The sequence below is a fragment of the Manis pentadactyla genome, chromosome 3, assembly GCF_030020395.1.
Source record: "Manis pentadactyla isolate mManPen7 chromosome 3, mManPen7.hap1, whole genome shotgun sequence".
NCBI lineage: Eukaryota > Metazoa > Chordata > Mammalia > Pholidota > Manidae > Manis > Manis pentadactyla.
Window position 1 is genome coordinate 2,510,555 of NC_080021.1, and position 19,978 is coordinate 2,530,532.

The following is a 19,978-nucleotide window of genomic DNA, read 5'->3' on the forward strand; positions in this document are numbered from 1 at the left end:
ACCTCTCCTTTCAAACTGAGTGTCTTCTGATCACTAATTCATAGGACCCCAAGTAAGCAAGTCCCCCCTCTCAGGGGCATCTGAAGGGAAGCCTGGCACCAACTAGACACCCCCCAACAGATCCTCCCACACTGGGACACATGTGAGCAGCAGGGCCCGGGCTCGCCGGGGACTTGTGGGGGGGCCTCCAAGAGCAAGTGCACACTGGGGGTCCACTTGGTGACGGGGAGGAGGCCCTGCCCCAGGAAGGAGGACGTGTGCTTCAGAGGAAACAGCCCACGAAGAGGCTGGCGAGGCAGGCAGCGGTGTGAGCAGCTCCGGGGGCCGCGGGGGCCGTGGCATCATGACCGACAGGCGTGGAACTGTGCACACCCCAATGTGAGGCAAGCGGGAAAGGCGGCACCAAGAGGGAGAGAGGACAGCCAGGGAGAGGAGGCCACTCAGACCGGACACTGCGCTGGGCTCTGTGTCCCCACAGGGGCTACGTCACGGGGTGGGGCAGTGTTCAAGAAATCGCAGGGGGCCGGCAGCAGGTGGGAGCGCAGGGAGAGCCAGTCACCAATCAGAACACAAAGGTTCAATACAGTGAGCGACAGACCAGCCGTGCCCCGGTCACCACTGAGCACCCGCTCCCCAGGGCGAGAGACGCCCTGTCCTGGGAGGCGGCTTCTCTGCTCTGTCTCCCTTCTGAGAAGGCCCCGGTGCGCACCACTCGTCCAGCAGCCTGATGCGGACCCTGCTGCTCAGCCTCCAAACCGCGGGCAGCACGAAGACAAACACAATCCAGATGCGACGTGAAAGGCGTGGAAACCAGAAAGCGAGAGGAGAAGCTGGGCTGCTCTCCACTGGCACCACCATCCGGGCAGTGACCCGCGTGGGGCACCTAAAGTCCTGAAAGAAGATGGCAGCTCCTCCACACGGAGGGTACGAAGAGCCACAGCTGGCAGTAAGTGAGGACATTGGCAACCAGGTGCTACGGGAGTTCACTCCTCACAGACGGCCTTGGGAGTCACGACAGGAAAATCACCACCTGCTTTAAAGAAAGCTGGAGTTTCAGCAGGTGCTACTGGGAAGAGAGGCCTTCTTAGCAACAAGCCACTCCTATCCTGGACGACAATGCAGGGGAGCACAGCCAGGGGACAGCAACAGGCAAAGCCAAGGAGGGAAGTACACATTGACCTTAAAAACATGAAGGCAGAGAAGCACAAAGCTGGCAAACGCCAGGATGCGGGCGTGACGGCGCGGGGTGCCTGAGCCGTCTGAGGCCCCCCGGGCGCCCTGGTCTGACGGGGGCACTGCAGTACACAGTGACCCGCCACCGGGCAGAATGACCGACTCCCCAGCCGGCCGGCACAGCGCTGCCCTCTCCAGACTGTGCCCAGCTGGGGAGAGCTGCCTCATGCCCGGTCTTGCCCCTTCCCGGGAGCAGCGTGCACCGGCGGGGGGTAAACGCGTACAGGGTCCTAGCCCCTCCCCGCACAGCAGGACGCCTCTTCGGAGGGCCGCCCCAGCTTCAGAGGTCCCGTTGCGTCTGCTGAGGCCCGACCCCCCAAGCTGCTGAGAGTCTCTTCAGGAACCGCCCCCTCCCCAGGGGAACTGCGTTCCCGGCCAGTGAGGGAGCAGGCAGGGCCTCCGGACGACCCAGGGGGGCTGCGCAGGCCTGTGCCAGCTGGGGCACGCAGCGGGCCAGCTGGGGTTCGGCTCCCCTTCGCCCCGGCCTGCCCCCGTCTCTTCCCTTCGCGGCTGCTGACGCAGGAGCACCGCCTCCCCCACTCCTGCACGTCCATCTCCTCGGCTGAGGGCGCGTCAGCACCCAGCCCGCAGCAGAGCAACCCAGGCAGAAAACCCGACTGAGCCCCCTCTGGCTGTAGGATCCTCAGCGCCCGCAGGGGACATGGGGGGGCCCTGCAGGCAGCAGAGTTAGCATATCAGGGCCAGGGAGGAGGCCAGGTTGGAAATCAGCGGAGTATGACCAAAACCCCACAAGCAAATGACGCTCAGCCACGGTGTGAGACGAGGATCAAGAAAGGACCCAGAAGTGGCCATGACACGTAGACAGAAGAGCCTACAAGACGCCATCGGTGCAAACACAGGGCCACATCTGCAGTGGTGGAAGGTGAGGCAGAAGTCGCCCCTGAGGGGAGCAGCGACTGGAAGGGACACAAAGTGGGCCCTGGGATTCTGGCCACATTTCCAATGTGGATGCCGTGACAGGGGTGGCCTCTGAGAAAACTCACTGGTCTGTGTCCTCATGAAGTGCACACTTCTCTGTATCATGTCCTGCTGTGACATGTGCATCTTATACATGTAGGTGGAGGCACAGGGAGCCCACAGGAGGCAGACAGGCAGAGAGGAACAGCAGAGTCGGGTGAGAGAGTGCCCAGGGAGGAGGGACAGGATGGCACGGTGGGCACACGGAGTGGGGGGAGTCAGTGGGGAGCAGTGGGGGGGCAGACACGGGGGCACTGGAGGCCATGGTGGGCACACGGGGGGCAGGGAGGAGCCAGTGAGGAGCAGTGGGGGGGAACAGGCAAGTGGGCACTGGGGGGCATGGTGGGCACACGGGGGCAGGGGGGAGCCAGTGGGGAGCAGTGGGGGGAGCAGGCATGGGGTCAGCAGGGGGCACGGTGGGCAGTGTCACTGGACACCCAGGGAGGTGAGTCAGGGTGGCACGGAGAGCCAAGGACCTGCTGGAACACGGAGGCTTCTTACCAGCAGAGAACTGGGGACATCACCCACCAAACCCAAGCCCGGGGCCTTGTGAGCAACACCAAGTGTGCTCCTTCACAGTCCCTGGGGAGGCCACGGTTGGCAGGCACTCACCTTGATCCGACAGGAAGTCCAGCATGGTCTGCAGCAGGAAGGACAGGTGCCTGACAGAAAGGGCGGGGTTGCCCATCCTTCGGGACGCGTAGACCAGCTCGTGCAGCAGGCGCACCTGGACGGCGGCCCAGCCCCGGTGCGCACCTGCAACGACAGCGACAGAGCGTCACAGAAGCGCCTGCAGAGGGCGCGGCGGCCACAGGACGGAAGGGACGAGCCTTTTTCAGAACTATGGTCAACACAATGTGTAAAACTTGGTGATTTGGTGATTTAAAGACAAACACCCCAGATATCCAACTCAACGCACAACAAAAATATGGCCCCTGTGTTTACTTACCAAAAGAACTGTTAGGCGATATTTTCCCACACATTAAAAAAATGTTCTATATTTTCTCTGCAGAGATACAATTTAAAAAATGACCCACTTTGAAATCATAATAATGTTAGAACCAGAGATTATGTTTTCTGTGGCATGTATTTGGGTTACAGACATACTTTTTTTTTCCCCAAGAAAATACTGACATGTGATAGGCCTTTGTTACCGACCATCAAGGACATTAAATTAAGAAACACAACGTTTCTCTAAAGCATAAGGAAAGGGCAGAGAAGCAGATAGCTAAATTTTTTAAAGGTGGACTTTCATGGCTGCTCCTTCCAAAATAATTCATCATGTTTGAAATTAAAGGTGGGGGGATCAGTTGCACAGCCACTGAAAAGCATCTCCATAAAATCACAGAATTTTAGAGTCATTTATTCCATTTTCTTTTTGGCAACAATTACAACTTTAAAACACTTGCCACCTTAAAATCCTTCATGAAGATGACATGGTAACAGGAATCCAGAACAGGTTACCACAGGCCGTTGTGCGCCCAAGGCCCTGGGGGCTGCAGAAAAGCTGGGAAAAGACTCCGATCAAAGGACCCCCCCCCCACGAGAGCCCTTCCTGATTCCCACCCTGTGCTGCCCCACACAGCTGGCCCCTTCTTTCGGGGTACTCCCAAGGCATCGTGCACAGATTCGGGGCCACGGGCGTCACCTGGCAGGTCCTGCCATGTCCCTGTACGCTCTGCACCTGCTTCTCCCAGCGATCCTTAGTTGCCTCGGCGGGCAGGACTGTCCTATTCACCCGAGGAGCCTGAACGCCTAGCAGATGCCTGACACGCAGTGGGTACCTAACAAGCATGTGGGTCCAGCTGAAAACCTGATGAAAGGACTGTCCCAATTTTTCAGACATGCCTGATGAAGTATGTAGGGGAAAATGACAGGATTCCTGGGATTTGCTGTGAAGTGCTTCAACAAAGAACAAAACTAAATGAAAGACGTAACTGCAGCAAACATGGCAGAATTCTGGTAATTACTTAATCTGGGTGATGGGCTCACTGCACTATTCTCTCTAATTTGTGTATATTTAAATTACTTCATAACTTTCAAATTGCAATTCCTGGAACTGACCAAACACACACACACAAAGCCACTACCTTATATCACCATTTATCTTACAGAAATATTTTGGAATTTAAAATGGCAGCACTTTTCATTGAGAGAAGAGACCAAATGTCAAAACAAGATAAGAGATTTTTAAAGGATAAGAAGCTGAAGTCCGTGTTGTCACTAGCCTGGTCATGAATTCTGAATGAGCAAGTTTAACTAATCTCAATAACTACTGTATCAAAAAGGTTTTCTTGGTTAAGAATCAGGAAAATCTCACTCTGTTGATTTTTTTTAAACATATGATTCACATTCTGAGTAAGAGTGGGTATAAATTTTCTTAACACTAAATAGTTCACAAGTCATAATTTCTCTGTGATTCAAATTGTTCCTCCTACAAAATCTAAATCTTTTCATTCTTAGAACAGTTTTACAGCATATGACCCAGTGATAAAATTTTCAACACTCTTGTATTTGAAAAGTTCTCCAATTTGAGAGTTTATTATATCAGCTATTGCCTGTGAGCAAATCCATTTGTCTTGCCAGTCTCTTTCCTAAGAGTTCCTGGGGAAAATTTAATCCCTCGTTCAGGAAAATGCTGAGGAAAAGACATGATCAAAAATCTCCATATACAGCAACAGAATGTGATTAAAATGATAATAAGCAGCCCACTAAGCTAGCAAACACAGTACACATCCGTGTTCCTACCTCAACTTTCCATAACCAGCTAGTGAAAATGCTCATTTCAACAAATAGACAGAAATACATTTCAGGTCCTGAAAATACAATTTACCTTTCATTCATAGGTACAGAGGGTTAGTAGATTTCCATTTAAATCTCTGAGAAATGTTTAAAGTGATCTGGAGCAACAGTGGAGGTAGGGTTCAAAGTGAGTTTTTTCTTATGAACAATACATTTCTACCTTATTTGATCTCACTCCCTTACCTTCTTTCTCAACTCCTGTCACAAAATTATGGCAAATGCCCCTCCCAAAAGAGAGGGCTAAATAAAACTACCAAATCACTTGGAGGTGTGCTTATTTGTTATATTTCTCAAAAGAAACATGTTCCAGTCACCTGATTTAACAATTAAGGTCAGGAAACAAACTCTACCCAATAAAGGGCAACAGGTGCATGCCATCGCCACTGCTTGGCAGGCTTGGTCCTACTTTATACACATATTTACTTGGACACTTGCAATGTGCCAGCAAGGGCACCCAGCCAGAGTCAGGGGCCTCTGCTCTCACAGAGCTCACGCGCCAGCAGGCGACGTAGATGTTAAATCATCGTCCCAATTTATTTCTAAAATGCACTTGCAAATCATGGGTGTGCTATAAGGAAGAACATCAGGATTCAATGAAAGAGAAAAATAAAAGGATTCCCCTTGGGCCGAGGGACCACCGGGGACCTCTCTGGAGGTACCTGGACACTGAACAGTGAAGAGCAAGGACCAGGGCTCCTAGAAGAAGGAAGAGCCATGAGAAGGCCTCCAACCGGTGGGCCCTGAGGCATTATCTAAGACTGGCCCCAGTACAGAAGGAAAAAAATCAAGACAACTTGCATGAAAGCTAAACATGACTTGCATAAAGCCAGTGTGGCCTGCTCTCACTCTGGAGCCAGCCTGGAGTTACACTCAAAGGATGCGAAACAAAGTAACTGGAAAGCAATTCCAGTCTTTCCTGAAGTCTCACAGAAGCACACTGCAACATTTAACCTCGGAATGACATTTAACCTCAGAATAACATTCAACTTTGAAATGACATTTAACCTCAAATAACATGTAACCTCAAATAACATTTAACCCTCTGAATAACATTTAACCTCGAATAACATTTAACCTCAGAATGACATTTAACCTCAAATAACATGTAACCTCGAATAACATTTAACCCTCTGAATAACATTTAACCTCGAATAACATTTAACCTCAGAATGACATTTAACCTCGGCAAGCCCCCAGCCCCTCAGCTCACACAGGCTCACAGTGCCCTCTCACCAAGCTGCGAGTGGTGACAAACATTGGTGGCTGCTTACCGTGGAGGCCACAACTAGCCTGGGTGTGGATTAGGAAAAAAGAAACCCTTTCGGGCAAGCACAGTGCGAGACGCACTACTTGAGAAGTAAAGGAGTTTTATGTGGACACACCAGCCCTGAGTCAGGACTGATGTCAGGGCAAGTGCAGTACACTCGGGGCTTCAGCCCGGTACAGGCCACACCGTGGGCAGTGACCCACCTGGCAGAGCAGCTGCTCTGTATCTGTCACTTGAAATGCTGGGAAATACTGAAGAAAATGTGATCACCTTTTGATAATGTTTTTTCTAGTGTCCAATGACAATTTTTTGATAAATAAAAGTATCCTTGACTTCAAGACTAACTACAAAGCTACAATAATCAAGATAGTGTGGTACTGGCAAAAGAACAGACCAATAGATCCACAGAACAGAATAGAGAATCCAGAATAAACCCACATACACACAGCTGACTGGTCTCTAAGCAGCAGTAACACGATGGAGCAAACACATGGTGGTGGGACAGTGGACGTCCACATACAGAAAATGAATCCACACACAGACCACACCCGTCATACAAACTAACTCAAAAGAGATCACAGACAAAAATGTAAATTGCAAACTATAAAACTCCTAGAAGATAATAAGGAAGAAATCTAGATGACGTTGCATTTGGCAATGACTTTTTAGACACAGTACCAAAGGCACAGTCCGTGAAAGAAAGGGCTTATAATCTGAACTTCATTAAAGTTAAAAACTGGTACTCTGCAAAAAAGTGTCAAAAGAATGAGAGAAGTCAAATACTTGGAGGATATGGGAAAAATACTTGCAAAAGACACATATGGTAAAGGACTGGTATACAAACTATACCAAAAACTCTTAACACTCAACAATAAGAAAATGAACAATCCAGTGAAAACATGGAAAGAAGACATGGACAGACACCTCACCAAAGATACACAGACAGCAAAGAGGCACATATATGAAAAGATGCTCCACACCATATGTCTTCAGGGAAATGCAAATTAAAACAATGAGATACCATTACACACCTATTAGAATGGCCAAAATCCAGAATCCCAACACCACCAAATGCTGACAAGGAAGCAGAGCAACAGGAAGTCTCACTCACTGCTGGTGGGAATGCAGAAGGGAAGCCACTTTGGAAGACAGTTTGGCACTTTCTTTTAAAAATGAACATATGACCCAGTAATAGTGGATCTACTCAAATAACTTAAAAACTTACATTCACACAAAAACCTGCACATGATGTTTATATTTATAGCAACTTTATTCATAGTTGCCAAAATTTGGAAACAGCCAGGATGTCCTTCAGTAGGTGAATGGACAAGTAAACCGGGGTCCATCCACACTATGGAATATTATTCAGCACTAAAAAGAAATGAGCTCTCAAGCCACGAACAGACATAGAGGAACCTTCAAGGTATATGCTAAGTAAAAGAAGCCAATCTGAGAAGGCTACTTACTGTACGATTCCTACTATACAACACGCTGGAATAGGCGAAACTATGGAGACAGCATGTGAAGGACCAGGGGTGGGCAGGGTCCTGGAAGGCAGGACAAGAAGGCAGAGCCCAGAGGGCTTTAGGGCAGTGAAGCTATTCTGGAAGATGCTCTAATGGCAGATACATGTCATTTTTACACATTTGTCCAAACCCACAGAATTTACACCACCAGGAGCAAGCCCGAAGGTGAACTGCGGACTCTGGGTGATGGCCGTGCAGGTTCGGGATTGTGACAAATACACCCTGTGGAGGGGACGCTGACAATGCGGGTGGGGGAGGGGCAGAGGAAATACAGGAAATCTCCACACTGCTCAATTTTGCTGTGAATAAAAATCTGCTGCAAAAAATAGTGTAATTTTTTAAAAATGCAACTATACAGGGGAAAGTGAGGTGGTGGGAGGAACATGAGGTCAACTTTTACATGATTTACACTTTTAAGAAGCACAAGCGCCCCCCAAGGACATACAATCATCGTCTCTCCTTATACCGGGGCATTCTACGCTTCACGGTGCGGCCCAGACACTGGCGCCTCCGGGGCCACACCCGGTGCTCACCACGCAGCACCTGGGGGCTCCGTTCCTGCTGTTCCCCTTCCGCCTACCAGTGTGCCCTGCAGAACAGGATGGGAAGGGGCCTGCTGTGTTGGAAGTGCACACGAGGGCGGCCATCACACCCCGCCGTCTTCTCGCTCCCCGCGGCCTCCTCCTTGCAGGCGGACTGTGGTGATGGCACACTGAGGACAGCACTGTTGGGTTGATGCCCTTTCTTTCATGTTGCCAATTCTCCCTCTGGAGAAGCAGAAAGGTGTTTAGTGCTGGAGTGGCTACAGAGTAGCCAGGAATTCAGACCCAGCCTCACCCCAGAAGCCAATCCCCTGGATGCTGGAAATAAGGCACATGCAGGCCAATGGGGACCCAAGAGCCACACTCTCCTGAAAACCTGTGCTGCCCCACACCGCCTTCCTCATTTGCAGCCCTGGTCCAGGTGAGCTTCCTGTATAAAACACACCACTGACAAGGGCAGCAGCCAATCTTACTGGACCCAATCCCTCATCCTGGCTCAGGCTGCCCAGCCCCCCAAATCCAGCGACACACCGCCCCCTCCCCTAACTATCCTCCACCGCCTGGTCCGACTGGACCTGGAGCCGCCACTCAGGGCCCCTCCATTACCTATGAGTGTGCCCAGCAGAGCCCAGCTTCCCTTCCCGGACCCCAACTTCCCTATCTGTAGAGAGCAGGTCAGAGCCAGACCATCCTTCTCAGCACAGTGTGGGACTTCTCCAGGCATGGACACCCAGGCCTCACTCCTCCCCCCCCCGGGCTACCACTGAAGGAGAGGGGCCCGTGGCTGAGTCAGAGAAGGGAGCAGGCCCTGGGGACGAGAGACAGGCCCTGGCCAGGGCGGACAGCCCAAAAGGGGATGGCTGACCCAGAAAGGACTCCATCAGCAGTGACAGGTCCCGTGAGAAGGCTTTCATTTCTGGGTGATGAGTCCCCATTGTCCTCTGGCACCAAGGTGATACTCGGTTAAACACACACATGGTCTTGGTACTTCAGGAACTGAGGGCGATCCTGAGACCACAGTTGGGCAAAGTTGTTCAGAGAGAATAGAAACAGCCCTGGAGGCAGTTAGAGGCCCACAAGAGGTGCCACACAGAAATCAGGACCATTTCTGGAGAAGATGTTTCTGCAACTGTCCTGAGGCTCCTTGTCTGTAAAGGAGACCCGGATGCTGAAACCACAGGTGCATCACTGTTAATTTATTTAGTACTCAGAGTCCATCTGAGAGTCCCAGTCATGAACCAGGTGCTCAGCAAACCTTAGGTTCCATGACATCTCTTAGAAGAACTCAGAAGACAAAAGAAATTGGGGAAAGGAAGAGTAGGTGACATGGCAGGCGGGATTTTTTCCTGCCATAATTCCACTTGCGTAGGATAATGAAATAGGGTCTGGAGCGACGCCCTGAATGAATTCAGATGTGGTGGTGTGTTCATTTGTTTATCCTAACTGCACAGCACAGTGGGTTGAGGACAGACACCAAGCAAGAACCATAAAATGTTTGCTGAATAGCAAGATCTTGTAGAGAGGGTCTCCAATTCTACTTTTGACCTCCTGCACTTGGTACCATCACCGATGACTGAGACGAAAGCCAGGGACAGAATTCACATTCAGAATCACCCAACCAATCACTGACGATATCCTGTGTAGACAAACATCCAGTGCCATGTTTAGTTTCTTAAAATCAGCTGCAAGGGTACAGAATGGAGGAGACCAGGCACGGTCAAGCAAAGAAACTATTACATGAGCCCAATTTAAAAGAGGACACACTCAGGCTGTGTCAGTAGAGAAGCACGCAGACTGTCCCCGTCAGCACTGGGCCTGCCAAATTTCACCCTCGTGGCCACAGGGATACAGGACATCGTAGGCCCTACAGACAAAAATCCAAGAGGGCTTCATTCCCACCAACCCCTCCCGAGTGCACACGCTCACACACCAAGCCTCAGCTCTTCCTGTCACAAAGGGCAGAGTGCAACAGACCGGAGCATTATAGGAGTGTTTGACAGTAATTCTGGCCCAAAAAAATGATGTTAGACAAAACTGTGCACTCAGCCCAGGGACATATGGTAAACTACAGTCCGCACACCAAATCTGGACCCCAATCTATCTTTCTAAGTAAAGTTTTGTTGGCTTATACATTGCCTGTGGCAACTTTCACACCACAGCAGCTGAGCTCAGGAGTTGCAACAGAGACCACAAAGCCTAAAATATTTACTATCTGGCCCTTGACAGAAAAGCTTTCCAACCCTTGCTGTAAGCTAATCATAGTTCATTCTGAGAATGTGATTTAACAGAAATGGATTCTACCAAGTCAAAGTGTTGCTCTGGGAGGATGGTGGGAATGTTGGGAAGTCTGCAGAAATTTACTTTTTGGGAACTATCCTGACAACTGGAGATAGATTAGAGGAAGGCTGTGGAAGGACCTGAGGGCTCTCTGCAGACACCTAGAGCGTCATCACATGAAGAAACGCATTGTCCTCAATACCATTGCTTTGCTTACCGAGCACACCACACGGTGCCACACAAGACTGTCGATCATCTGATGGATACATGTGCCAAGAAACAGACATGCCTGAGGTATTTCAGGAGGTGAAAATAAGGAGGTAGGTGGCTTTTAAATTCAACTTAGTGGAGAACCCTGATAGTAGAATATTCCAAAAGCAGAACGGGATTCACCACTAAGACCTCAGGTCAGGACAGGTCTTCAGGCTGACACACATGACCATACAAAAGACATGCTGGAGCACCCATTTTTGCCCTGCTAGGGCAGGAATCTAGAAGACAGCTCAGTTCTTCCCCTATTTCCAGGCCCATGCTGCGCTAACACTAGATATGTACTACCCTACACTAGCATTACAAAATAAGGATTTATCACCAAATGCATACCCACATGTGTACACAAGTATACTTATTCTGGGTAGGTGGATTTTTGCTAAGTTGGCTAACTTTCATAAGATAAGTAAAATTCATTAGGTATTTAAGGTGCGCTGTGGAGGATACACCAGGTCAATGAGCTCAGAGATTTCTGACTCACACTGATAAAGATTTAAGTATGCTAGCCCACACGCAAAGCACCCCTGCTTTGTTATAATTTTATTATCTTCAGTCCACAGGTGTGGGACAGGCTGCAGTCATCCTGGAACCCGGCAACCATCACAGCATCTGACATTTATAGCAGGTGCTCAAACCACGCCTGGTTAATTGAATTAAAGCAATATTTGAGTTCCTGCAACAAGACTTTCAGTACCTTTGCTGAAGTCCTTTGGATCCAGAGACAGACTGTAGCCCGGAAGCGTCTCCAGGAGCAGCTTGTAGCAGGCCCTCCACCCCGGCTCTGAGATGCTGGGGGCCACACACTGCATGGCGGCCACACGCTTGAAGAACGCTGACTTGCGATGGAAGCCGATCAACTCATAGAGCTCAGACAGGATGCTGTATCGCTGAATTTTTTCTTCTTCAGAAAGCTGAAGCACAGAAAAAAGTAAAAAGCTATTGAAAAAAAACTTAAAAAGGAAAACACCCAAAAAAAAGTCTTTTCAGAAAACAAAGACATGACGAAACATCCAGGAGTGGGAGATCTGCGTGCCACTCTGCGATAGGGCAGAATCAGCAAAGCCTGGGAGCAGCTTTCATGACATCTCTTCAAGCTCATCCTGTCCTTTTGCTAATAAGGCCCATGTTCTCTGCAACAAAGGTATCTGCTACATATCACATAACATCTACTCTAAGTCCCTTTACAAAAGAAAAGGACTAGATCATCTAGACACCAGGATTCTGGCAGGGACTCACATCACATACAAAACATCTCCAAGCAGAAAATATACTGAACCATGTAACAAGACAATGAATTTTTAATACCACCTCCTGACTAAAGACTGCAAGGCTCATAAAATGCTTTATTCCATCCATAAGCTAACTGACTTCTCCTAAAAAACCCTAGGATATATGGAACCACAAAGACTCCAAACATCCAAAGCCATCCTGAGAAAGAAGAACAAACCTGGAGGTAGTATGCTTCCTGACATCAAGCTGTACTATAAAGCTATAGTATAAAGCTATAGTAAGCAAAACAGTATGGTACTAGCACAAGAACCGACCCATACATCAGTGGATCAAGATAGAGAGCCCAGATATAAACCCACACATGTACAATTAATATACAACAAAGGAGCCATGAATATACAATGAGGAAAAGACAGCCTCTTCAATAAATGGCATTCGGAAAACTGAACAGCTACATGCAAGAGAAGGAAACAATTACTGGCTATCTCCATACACAAAAGTAAACTCGAAACGGATCAAAGACGTAAATGTGAGACATGAAATCACAGAACTAAGAAGAAAACATAGGCAGAAAAATCTCTTGAACATAAATAAGCATGAGCAATATTTTTCTGGACATATTTCCCTGGGCAAGGAAAAATCAAAAGTGAACAAGTGGGACATTAAACTAAAAAGCTTCTGTACAGCAAAGGACACCATCAGCAGAACAAAAAGGCATCCTACAGTATGGGAGAATATATCCATAAATAACTCATCTGATAAGGGGTTAACATCCAAAATATATAAAGAACTCATACACCTCAATACACACACACACACACAAAAAAATAACCTGATTAAAAAATGGGCAGGGGACCTGAACAGACATTTCTCCAAAGAAGAAATACAAATGGCCAAGAGACACATGAAAAGATGCTCCACATAGCTAATCATCAGGAAAATGCAAATAAAAACTACATAGAGATATCACCTCACACCAGTTAGAAAGGCCACTATCCAAGAAATGAGAAATAACAAATGTTGGCAAGGATGTGGAGAAAGGGGAACCCTCTTACACTATTGGTGGGAATGTAAATTGGTACAACTGCTCTGGAAAGCAGTATGGAGGTTCCTGAAAAACCTAAAAATAGAAATATCATATGACTCAGGAATTCCACTCCTAGATTTTTACCTACAGAAAATAAAATCCCTGATTTGGAAAGATGTATGCACCCTTATGCTCAGTGCTGCATTATTTACAGTAGCCAAGATATGGAAGCAACCAAAATGTTCACCAATAGATCAATGGATGGATGGATGGATAAAGAAGATGAGGTACATATACACAATGGAATATGATTCGGTCATAAAAAAAAAGAAGTCCTGCTTTTGCAACAACATGGATGGAACTAGAGGGTATTATGCTCAGTGAAATAAGCCAGGCAGAGAAAGAAATACCATATGATTTCACTTATTTGTGGAATCCGAAACAAAATAAAATAGCAGTAGACTCACAGACACTGAGAAGTGACTGAGGTCACCATGGGGCAGGGGTTGGGGTGGGTGGGTGGGGAGGGTGACAGGGATAAAGGGGCCCAAAAATTCTCAACCATAATATAAGTTGGTCACAGGGATAGTACTACAGCATGGAGAATACAGCCAGTGATTCTGTAACATCTTCCTATGCTGACACACAGTAACTGCTACTATTTGGGGTGAGGATTTAATAATGTGGATAACTGTTAAATCACGTGTTATATACTTCAAACCAATATATGATTGCATATCAACTATACTTAAAAAAAAATTATCACAAAAAATTTTAATAAAAACCCTATGTCATAATAACTTCTGTTTCTTAAGCATCTACTATATGCCAGTAAACTTAGTGCACCTCATGTAATCATTACAATCCCATCAACTAGTATTACCCTGGCTCACAGATAAGGAAATGTGAGGCTCAGGGAGGTATTATGCAAAACCACAGAGCCAAGAAGAGTCAGAGAACAGACCTGAGCTTGAGGTGCGGCCTGCCTTCTGCAGCGCCCACCTGGCTGGGCACAGCTGCCTTCAGAGGACGGCGGGCCAAGCCCAGGCCACACTGCCAGGGGACGCAGTTCTCCCTCTCTCCCCAACTCCCACTGCAATAGATCTGATGCCCAGATGTCTGTGGGCATAGAACACAGCACCCGCCAGCTCACACTCACGTCCCCCGCCGCCGCCCCACCCACTCCCTCTTCTCCAGGCCCGCTGCCGTCCTCACCCACTCTCACCGAGAAGACCAGTCTCAACAATCTTCCTGCCACCTTTCACTGCCCTCCTTAATCTACCCACAGCAGCCGCCAGGCTACTGCCCCTGGAGCACAGTTCAGAGCCCACCGTGACAGATCCCTCCGTGAAGCCCCTCAGCACCAGCACAAGGAGCTCGCCACCCTCCCAGGCCCGCCAGGCCCTCCTGTGGCAGCCCCACCTGCCCCTGGAACTCCAGGTCCCACTGCCCACCTCTGTCCTGGCCAAACGGGACAGCCCTGATTCACGTGTTGCCTCGTTCTGCCAACATGGGTTTCTCTGAGCCGCCACTCCCATGGCTGGGGTGAGAGCAGGGGACAAAACTGGCAGCGAAAGTGGGCAAAAATGCACAGGTACTCCCAGGACTCAGAATGATGCTGCGAGGGCACGCTCCCCTTCACGTGGGGGTGGGAAGGAATCGCCGGCAAGGACGGTCCAGCAGAGTAAGAACACCCAGTGCGCGGGCTCTGCGCCTCCTCACGCGGCTCCAGTCATCGTGTCCACTCGGCCTGAGGGTCCCCTCCCCGCCCCTGCTCCAGGCCAGACGCCCGCAGCGCCATTCCCACGCCGCATCTCCAGGAAGCTGGTCGTCACGCCCTGCGTGTAAGCTGCTGCTTCTTTCTCTAAATTCCTACCGCCACTCTGGACTCCACGATCTCATTTCTCTCTTCTCCTATATTATTCATGTTCAGGTTTTATCTCCAATCCCAGACCACCCACAGGACACGAGATTTTTCTAAAGTAGTAGCATCATTTTACACTCACACCAACAACGTATCAAAATTACTGTTGCCCTCCCATGCTCACCAACATTTCACATTATCAGTCTTGCCATTTGAGCCTTTCTGCTGCTTTGATTTGCATTTCCCTGATAGCCAAGGATGTCAGGGATAGTTTCATATATTTGCCACTTTCATATCTTCCTTTGTGAAGTGTTTGTTCAAATCCTCTGAGCATTTTTGAAATTAGATCATTTGTGTTACTGAGGCACAGGAGTTCTTTATATACTAGGATGCAAGCTAGTCATATGCTTGGCAAATATTTTCCCCCACACTGTAGCCCATTTATTTTTCCAAAGAGAGATTTTTGAAAAGGAGAAATTGTGAAAGAGCTCAATTTATCAGTTTTTTTCTTTTATGGTTGATGCTTTCTGCTTTCTGCAGCCTTGTCTAAGAAACCTTTAGACCCAAACCTTTTCCCACCTGACATCCCAAATATATTCTTCTATGTTTTCTTCTAGAAGTTTTGTGTTTAGGTCTGGAATCCACGGACATGCAAAGTTGGGAAGGACGCAGCCTCTGCGCTCTCTCTGCACGCAGTACAGTTGCAGAAAGAGACTCCAGTGCAGTGAGATGTCAGCCGCGGGCAGAGGCCCAAGGTGACCTAAACAGAGAGGCAGGAGTGCTCAATGCCTTTATCACTGACCAACTGCACCCCTCGGTGCCCAGTACAATGAAAGACACTGTGGGAGATTAACTAGTGGTCACAGCCAGTGTCCTCAACAAGGCAGCCATCTAAACCAAAGATGACAGCCAGGGCCAGACCTCCAACCAGGTCACAAGGAATGGCCTCCAACCCAGCAAGAGTTCCCTCTGATTCCTTCAGGGACCTATTAAAAACAAAAAGTTATAATACTCTGCTCAGTAACATACCCTTTCATTCTTCTTTATATGATGCGAATGTAGTGAGAAACCAAATGATAAACACTATATGTGGAACTGCAATCATTCCAAGCCCTAAAAAGGATTCTTAATGGAAAAGGCTTGGCCAAAACTGCTTCCGAGCCCCAGGCACACACTTGACTAAAAAGCTCCTTGTTAGCCGTGGGCACCGTGAGCTGCAGGACGAAGCCAGGATCGAGGGGCACGGACATCCACAGCACAAGAATGTGGAGAACATGAAATGGCCCCAGGTGAAACTTTGGGCCAAGAGCCTCACAAAATTTTGTAACAAAATCAAAACCCTCGACTCATTTCTGATCCACTGCTCTTTCAGGAAGAATTAGCACATCTTTATTCTAATTTTCAATAGGCTGCACGATCACAAAGGCTGAGCATAGGGCCCAGATATTTACCAGAAGTCCCAGAGGAAGTGGCTCCCAGACTACCCAAGACAAGCGGCTTTACCCCAGGGATGAACTCCGCGGGGATATTCACGCACCGTTCCATCTCCAACTTCAAAGCAATCTAAGACCAGTTTTATTCCACTACAAAGAAAGAAAATGGTAATATTCGCAGGAAACTCAAAACACAGAAAGACTCTCCCGGCTATCTGGAAAGATGGCAGAAGGAAGCAAAAATCAGAAAGACCCAAGTTCCAGTTCCAAATCTGCACATTACCAGCTTTGGCACTTTCCTTATCAATGGGAATGATAAAATCTAATTTTGACCACTGGGAAGACTCAATGAAATAATGTATACTGTTAGTACAGGCCTAAAACTAGCAAAGAGTGCTCAAGAAATAGGAAATATCATTGTTAGTTAATGCCTTTGAAGTCCAGGGGCTCACCCCAATCACCCAGTCAGAGATGCTCTAGAAAATGCCTCAACAGCTGCCAGCCTTCTGACATGGGACCCCACAGTGACCTGAAGAACAAGGAGGGGCAGATGCTTCAGGACAGCCAGGTGACAGCGCTCCCGTGGGGACTGTGAAAGAGACAGGATGGACCGCACATTCTCAATATGGAAAACACACTCTGTTTCTACCCACATTTATTTCTAGGGATAATTATACAGAGAAAACATATTTAACATTATACAAAATTTCCATATACATATGTCAAAAATGTTCAGAAAGAATGTTTCCAACTTCTTCCTGTAGCCAAAGCAGGGTTACAAGGTTTGTACCAAGGACCTTTCCTTAGAAAGCATCTGCTAATGTAACTGGATCCATTTTCAGTTTCAATTATTCACAGGGAATGATGAAAAAAAATGAAATGAAGTTAAGTGAGACCTGGTTTCTCGATGGGTTACAGGTCGTGGAGGAGACATGCCAGTAAGCAGTCACTGTGCCACGTCCCCAACACTGGGAAAGAAGATGGGTGGAGAGACAGATGACGCAGAGGCCGCTGGGCTCCGCGCTCTCAGGCAGGCACCGGAAGGCTCCTAGGCCAGGTGGCCTTGTGCTCCGTACCTCGGCAAGCGTTAAAGAGATGAAACCTTATGCACAGTCGCCACCTTGGTGAGCACACCACTGAAAGGCAGTAATCGGTGCAAAGGCCACGCGTGACTCCCACCAACCTGGTTCCCTGGACTCGTTCTTGGATAATCTTAAAACCACCCCTCTGGCCTCAGGAAGGGCTGCCTACCCTCCTCATCATTGGGCCCAGTGAGCGTGCACCCCAGTGGGTGCTGTGAAAACTGCACAAGCTTGGACAACGCCCTTCCCAACACTCGTCTCTTCATTCTGAAGGGTCCTGAGTTCCCTAGATGATACTTCCTAAAATCTACTCCCTCCAGGGGCAATTCATGGAACCTGAAATCAAAAACCAGCTAAGTAAGACCAAACACACCTGCCCATCATCACCGTCCGCGTCTCCTCTCCTGCCTCACTGCAACACACGGCGGCCAAGCTCTGTGTACGGGTCTCCCCAGTGGAACGGGAGCTGGGGCAGGCAGGTCCATATTCACCTCTGAATGCCTAGCATACTGTACTCTCAATGGATGTAATTATGGCCATGTCTCCTTCCTTTACAAATCTTTCTGTAAAGATTTAACAGCCCTGGGAAAGATTTAAACAACCCTGGGAGAGAGGCAATGCTGGCGTGCTTTGGGTCTGACATCCTGATTCCGCAGCTCCTGTGGGCCTTTCTCAGACTGACTGTTCACTGGTGCGTCCAAAACACGATTTCTCATTCCAGGAGGATCTACATGTTTCTGCCAGGAGTTTGTGGTCACTCTCAGGCCAGGGCAACTTTGAACTAAATCCTCAGTTTGGGTTGTTTATTTTAATTCCAGTAAGAAAAACAGTTTCCTCATTTTCTTGTTTTGAGGATGGGTTTTTCTAGCTCATCCTTTACACACGGCTCCTTTTGGAGGTCTTGGCTTTACATGTGGGGCTGCCATCCACCCCTAACGTGGGCAGGTCTACGGCTCACCTCCTGCCCAACCTGAATGTGAGGCTGAAACTGTGTTCTCAGAGCCAGGCAACAGATGCAGGCAATGCTTGTTCGCTTTTGAGACTTGCTCACCTCCCAGAATTCCTGCCTTCTGGAGCTTTGGGCCTCAGAGGATCTCCCCCGACATTTCTGCTGTGCATTTTGAAAGCCAGGGACTGGGGGAGGGTTCTCTCTTAACCAGCCTTTTTAAGGAACACAGGCAAAGAGGTTGTTAGAGAGTTTCTAGACCACCATATTGCCAAAGCAGAAAATACACTAGCTATCTTCTAAACTTTTTTTTAACTATTAATAGACATTTTTTAAGTTAAAAAATAATTAAGGCCCTAAATATGATAAAGCCTTAGAGGGGCTCACAAAATTAAGAAAGGAGTAAAGCTGGAAAATGAGAACAATCTACGAAGTTAATGAACTACAAACACTATGGATGAAATCAGCAATTCTTAGAAACACCACTCTAAACATGCCTGTGAGTTAAGGCGTCTCGTCAGGGCCAACACAAGACAAAACCAATCAAAAAAGAAAACTAACACTCTTAATTTGTCAAGTTACAGCCCACCTGCTACACGTGCCTCCTTCCTGGAAAAAGGAGTTTTGCTGGCTCTTTACTGTGGAACCTGAGTCCAAGAAGGGATCATACAAAAATACTCTATGAGTATCTAAGTAGCAAAATCGTGATAAAGAAATGCGAGTTTTAATGACAGAGCTAATAGTAGTCATTAGTTATATGAACTATGTCCTCACTGTCAACAATCAGTATCTGGGGCCCCAGGAATCCGGGCTACATGAAAACGCACAGCTCGGGCACAGGCCTGGTGAGGAGTTCACGGTGACGCCTCACAGCCCGCCTCTGATCGGCCAGCAAGTCCCACGGATCGCACCTCCCTCACAACTCTTCACTAACACTTGCTGAACACTCACTCTGTGCCACATTCCATGCTACACGCTGCAGATATCATCTCACTGCGTCTTCACAACAGTCCTGGAAATCAGTGCATTACTATTTCAACCGATTAGCTGAATGACGCTGGTTCACCTTCCTTAGGGGAGTCATCCCTAGCCACACGGCTACCAAGTGGCAAAGCCAGGATTGACACCCACGGGTTCTGGGCAATTCTATCACCTCTTACTTGACCTTCTACATGTTTCCAAGCCCTCTGCTAGCATAAGAGTGACCTTTTAAAGCATGTTACTCCCCTGGCTAAATCCGTCCCTGACTGTACACTACTCTTAGGAAAAAGCCCCAAGGAGACTGAACACAGCAGCCTACAAAGCCTGTGTACTCTGCTTCCTGCCACCTCTCCAGGGCATCTCACGGGGCCTGCCCGGGCCAGCCCTCTGCCCCAGATTGTCTGAGCAGCCAGGCCCTCTCCCACCAGGAGCTTTGCACTTGCTGTTTCTCTGGATTCGATCTTAATGCTCCACAGTGCTGGCGCTCAGCAGGGGACACTGTTCCATGGAAATCCCACAG

The 19,978-nt window shown here is 48.4% G+C and overlaps 1 protein-coding gene across 9 annotated transcripts in view; it reads right to left on the reverse strand.

The window, feature by feature from the left end:
• The window catches only part of TRAPPC9 (trafficking protein particle complex subunit 9), a 615,203-nt gene that overhangs the window by 520,828 nt on the left and 74,397 nt on the right, over window positions 1–19,978 (reverse strand). For all 9 annotated transcript variants that reach the window (XM_057497647.1, XM_057497644.1, XM_057497645.1 and 6 more), the window contains 2 exons: window positions 11,590–11,806; window positions 2,824–2,967 (listed from right to left, as the gene is read on the reverse strand). In XM_057497647.1, the coding sequence (XP_057353630.1) occupies window positions 2,824–2,967; window positions 11,590–11,806 (361 nt within the window). The remainder of the gene's footprint in view (window positions 1–2,823; window positions 2,968–11,589; window positions 11,807–19,978) is intronic.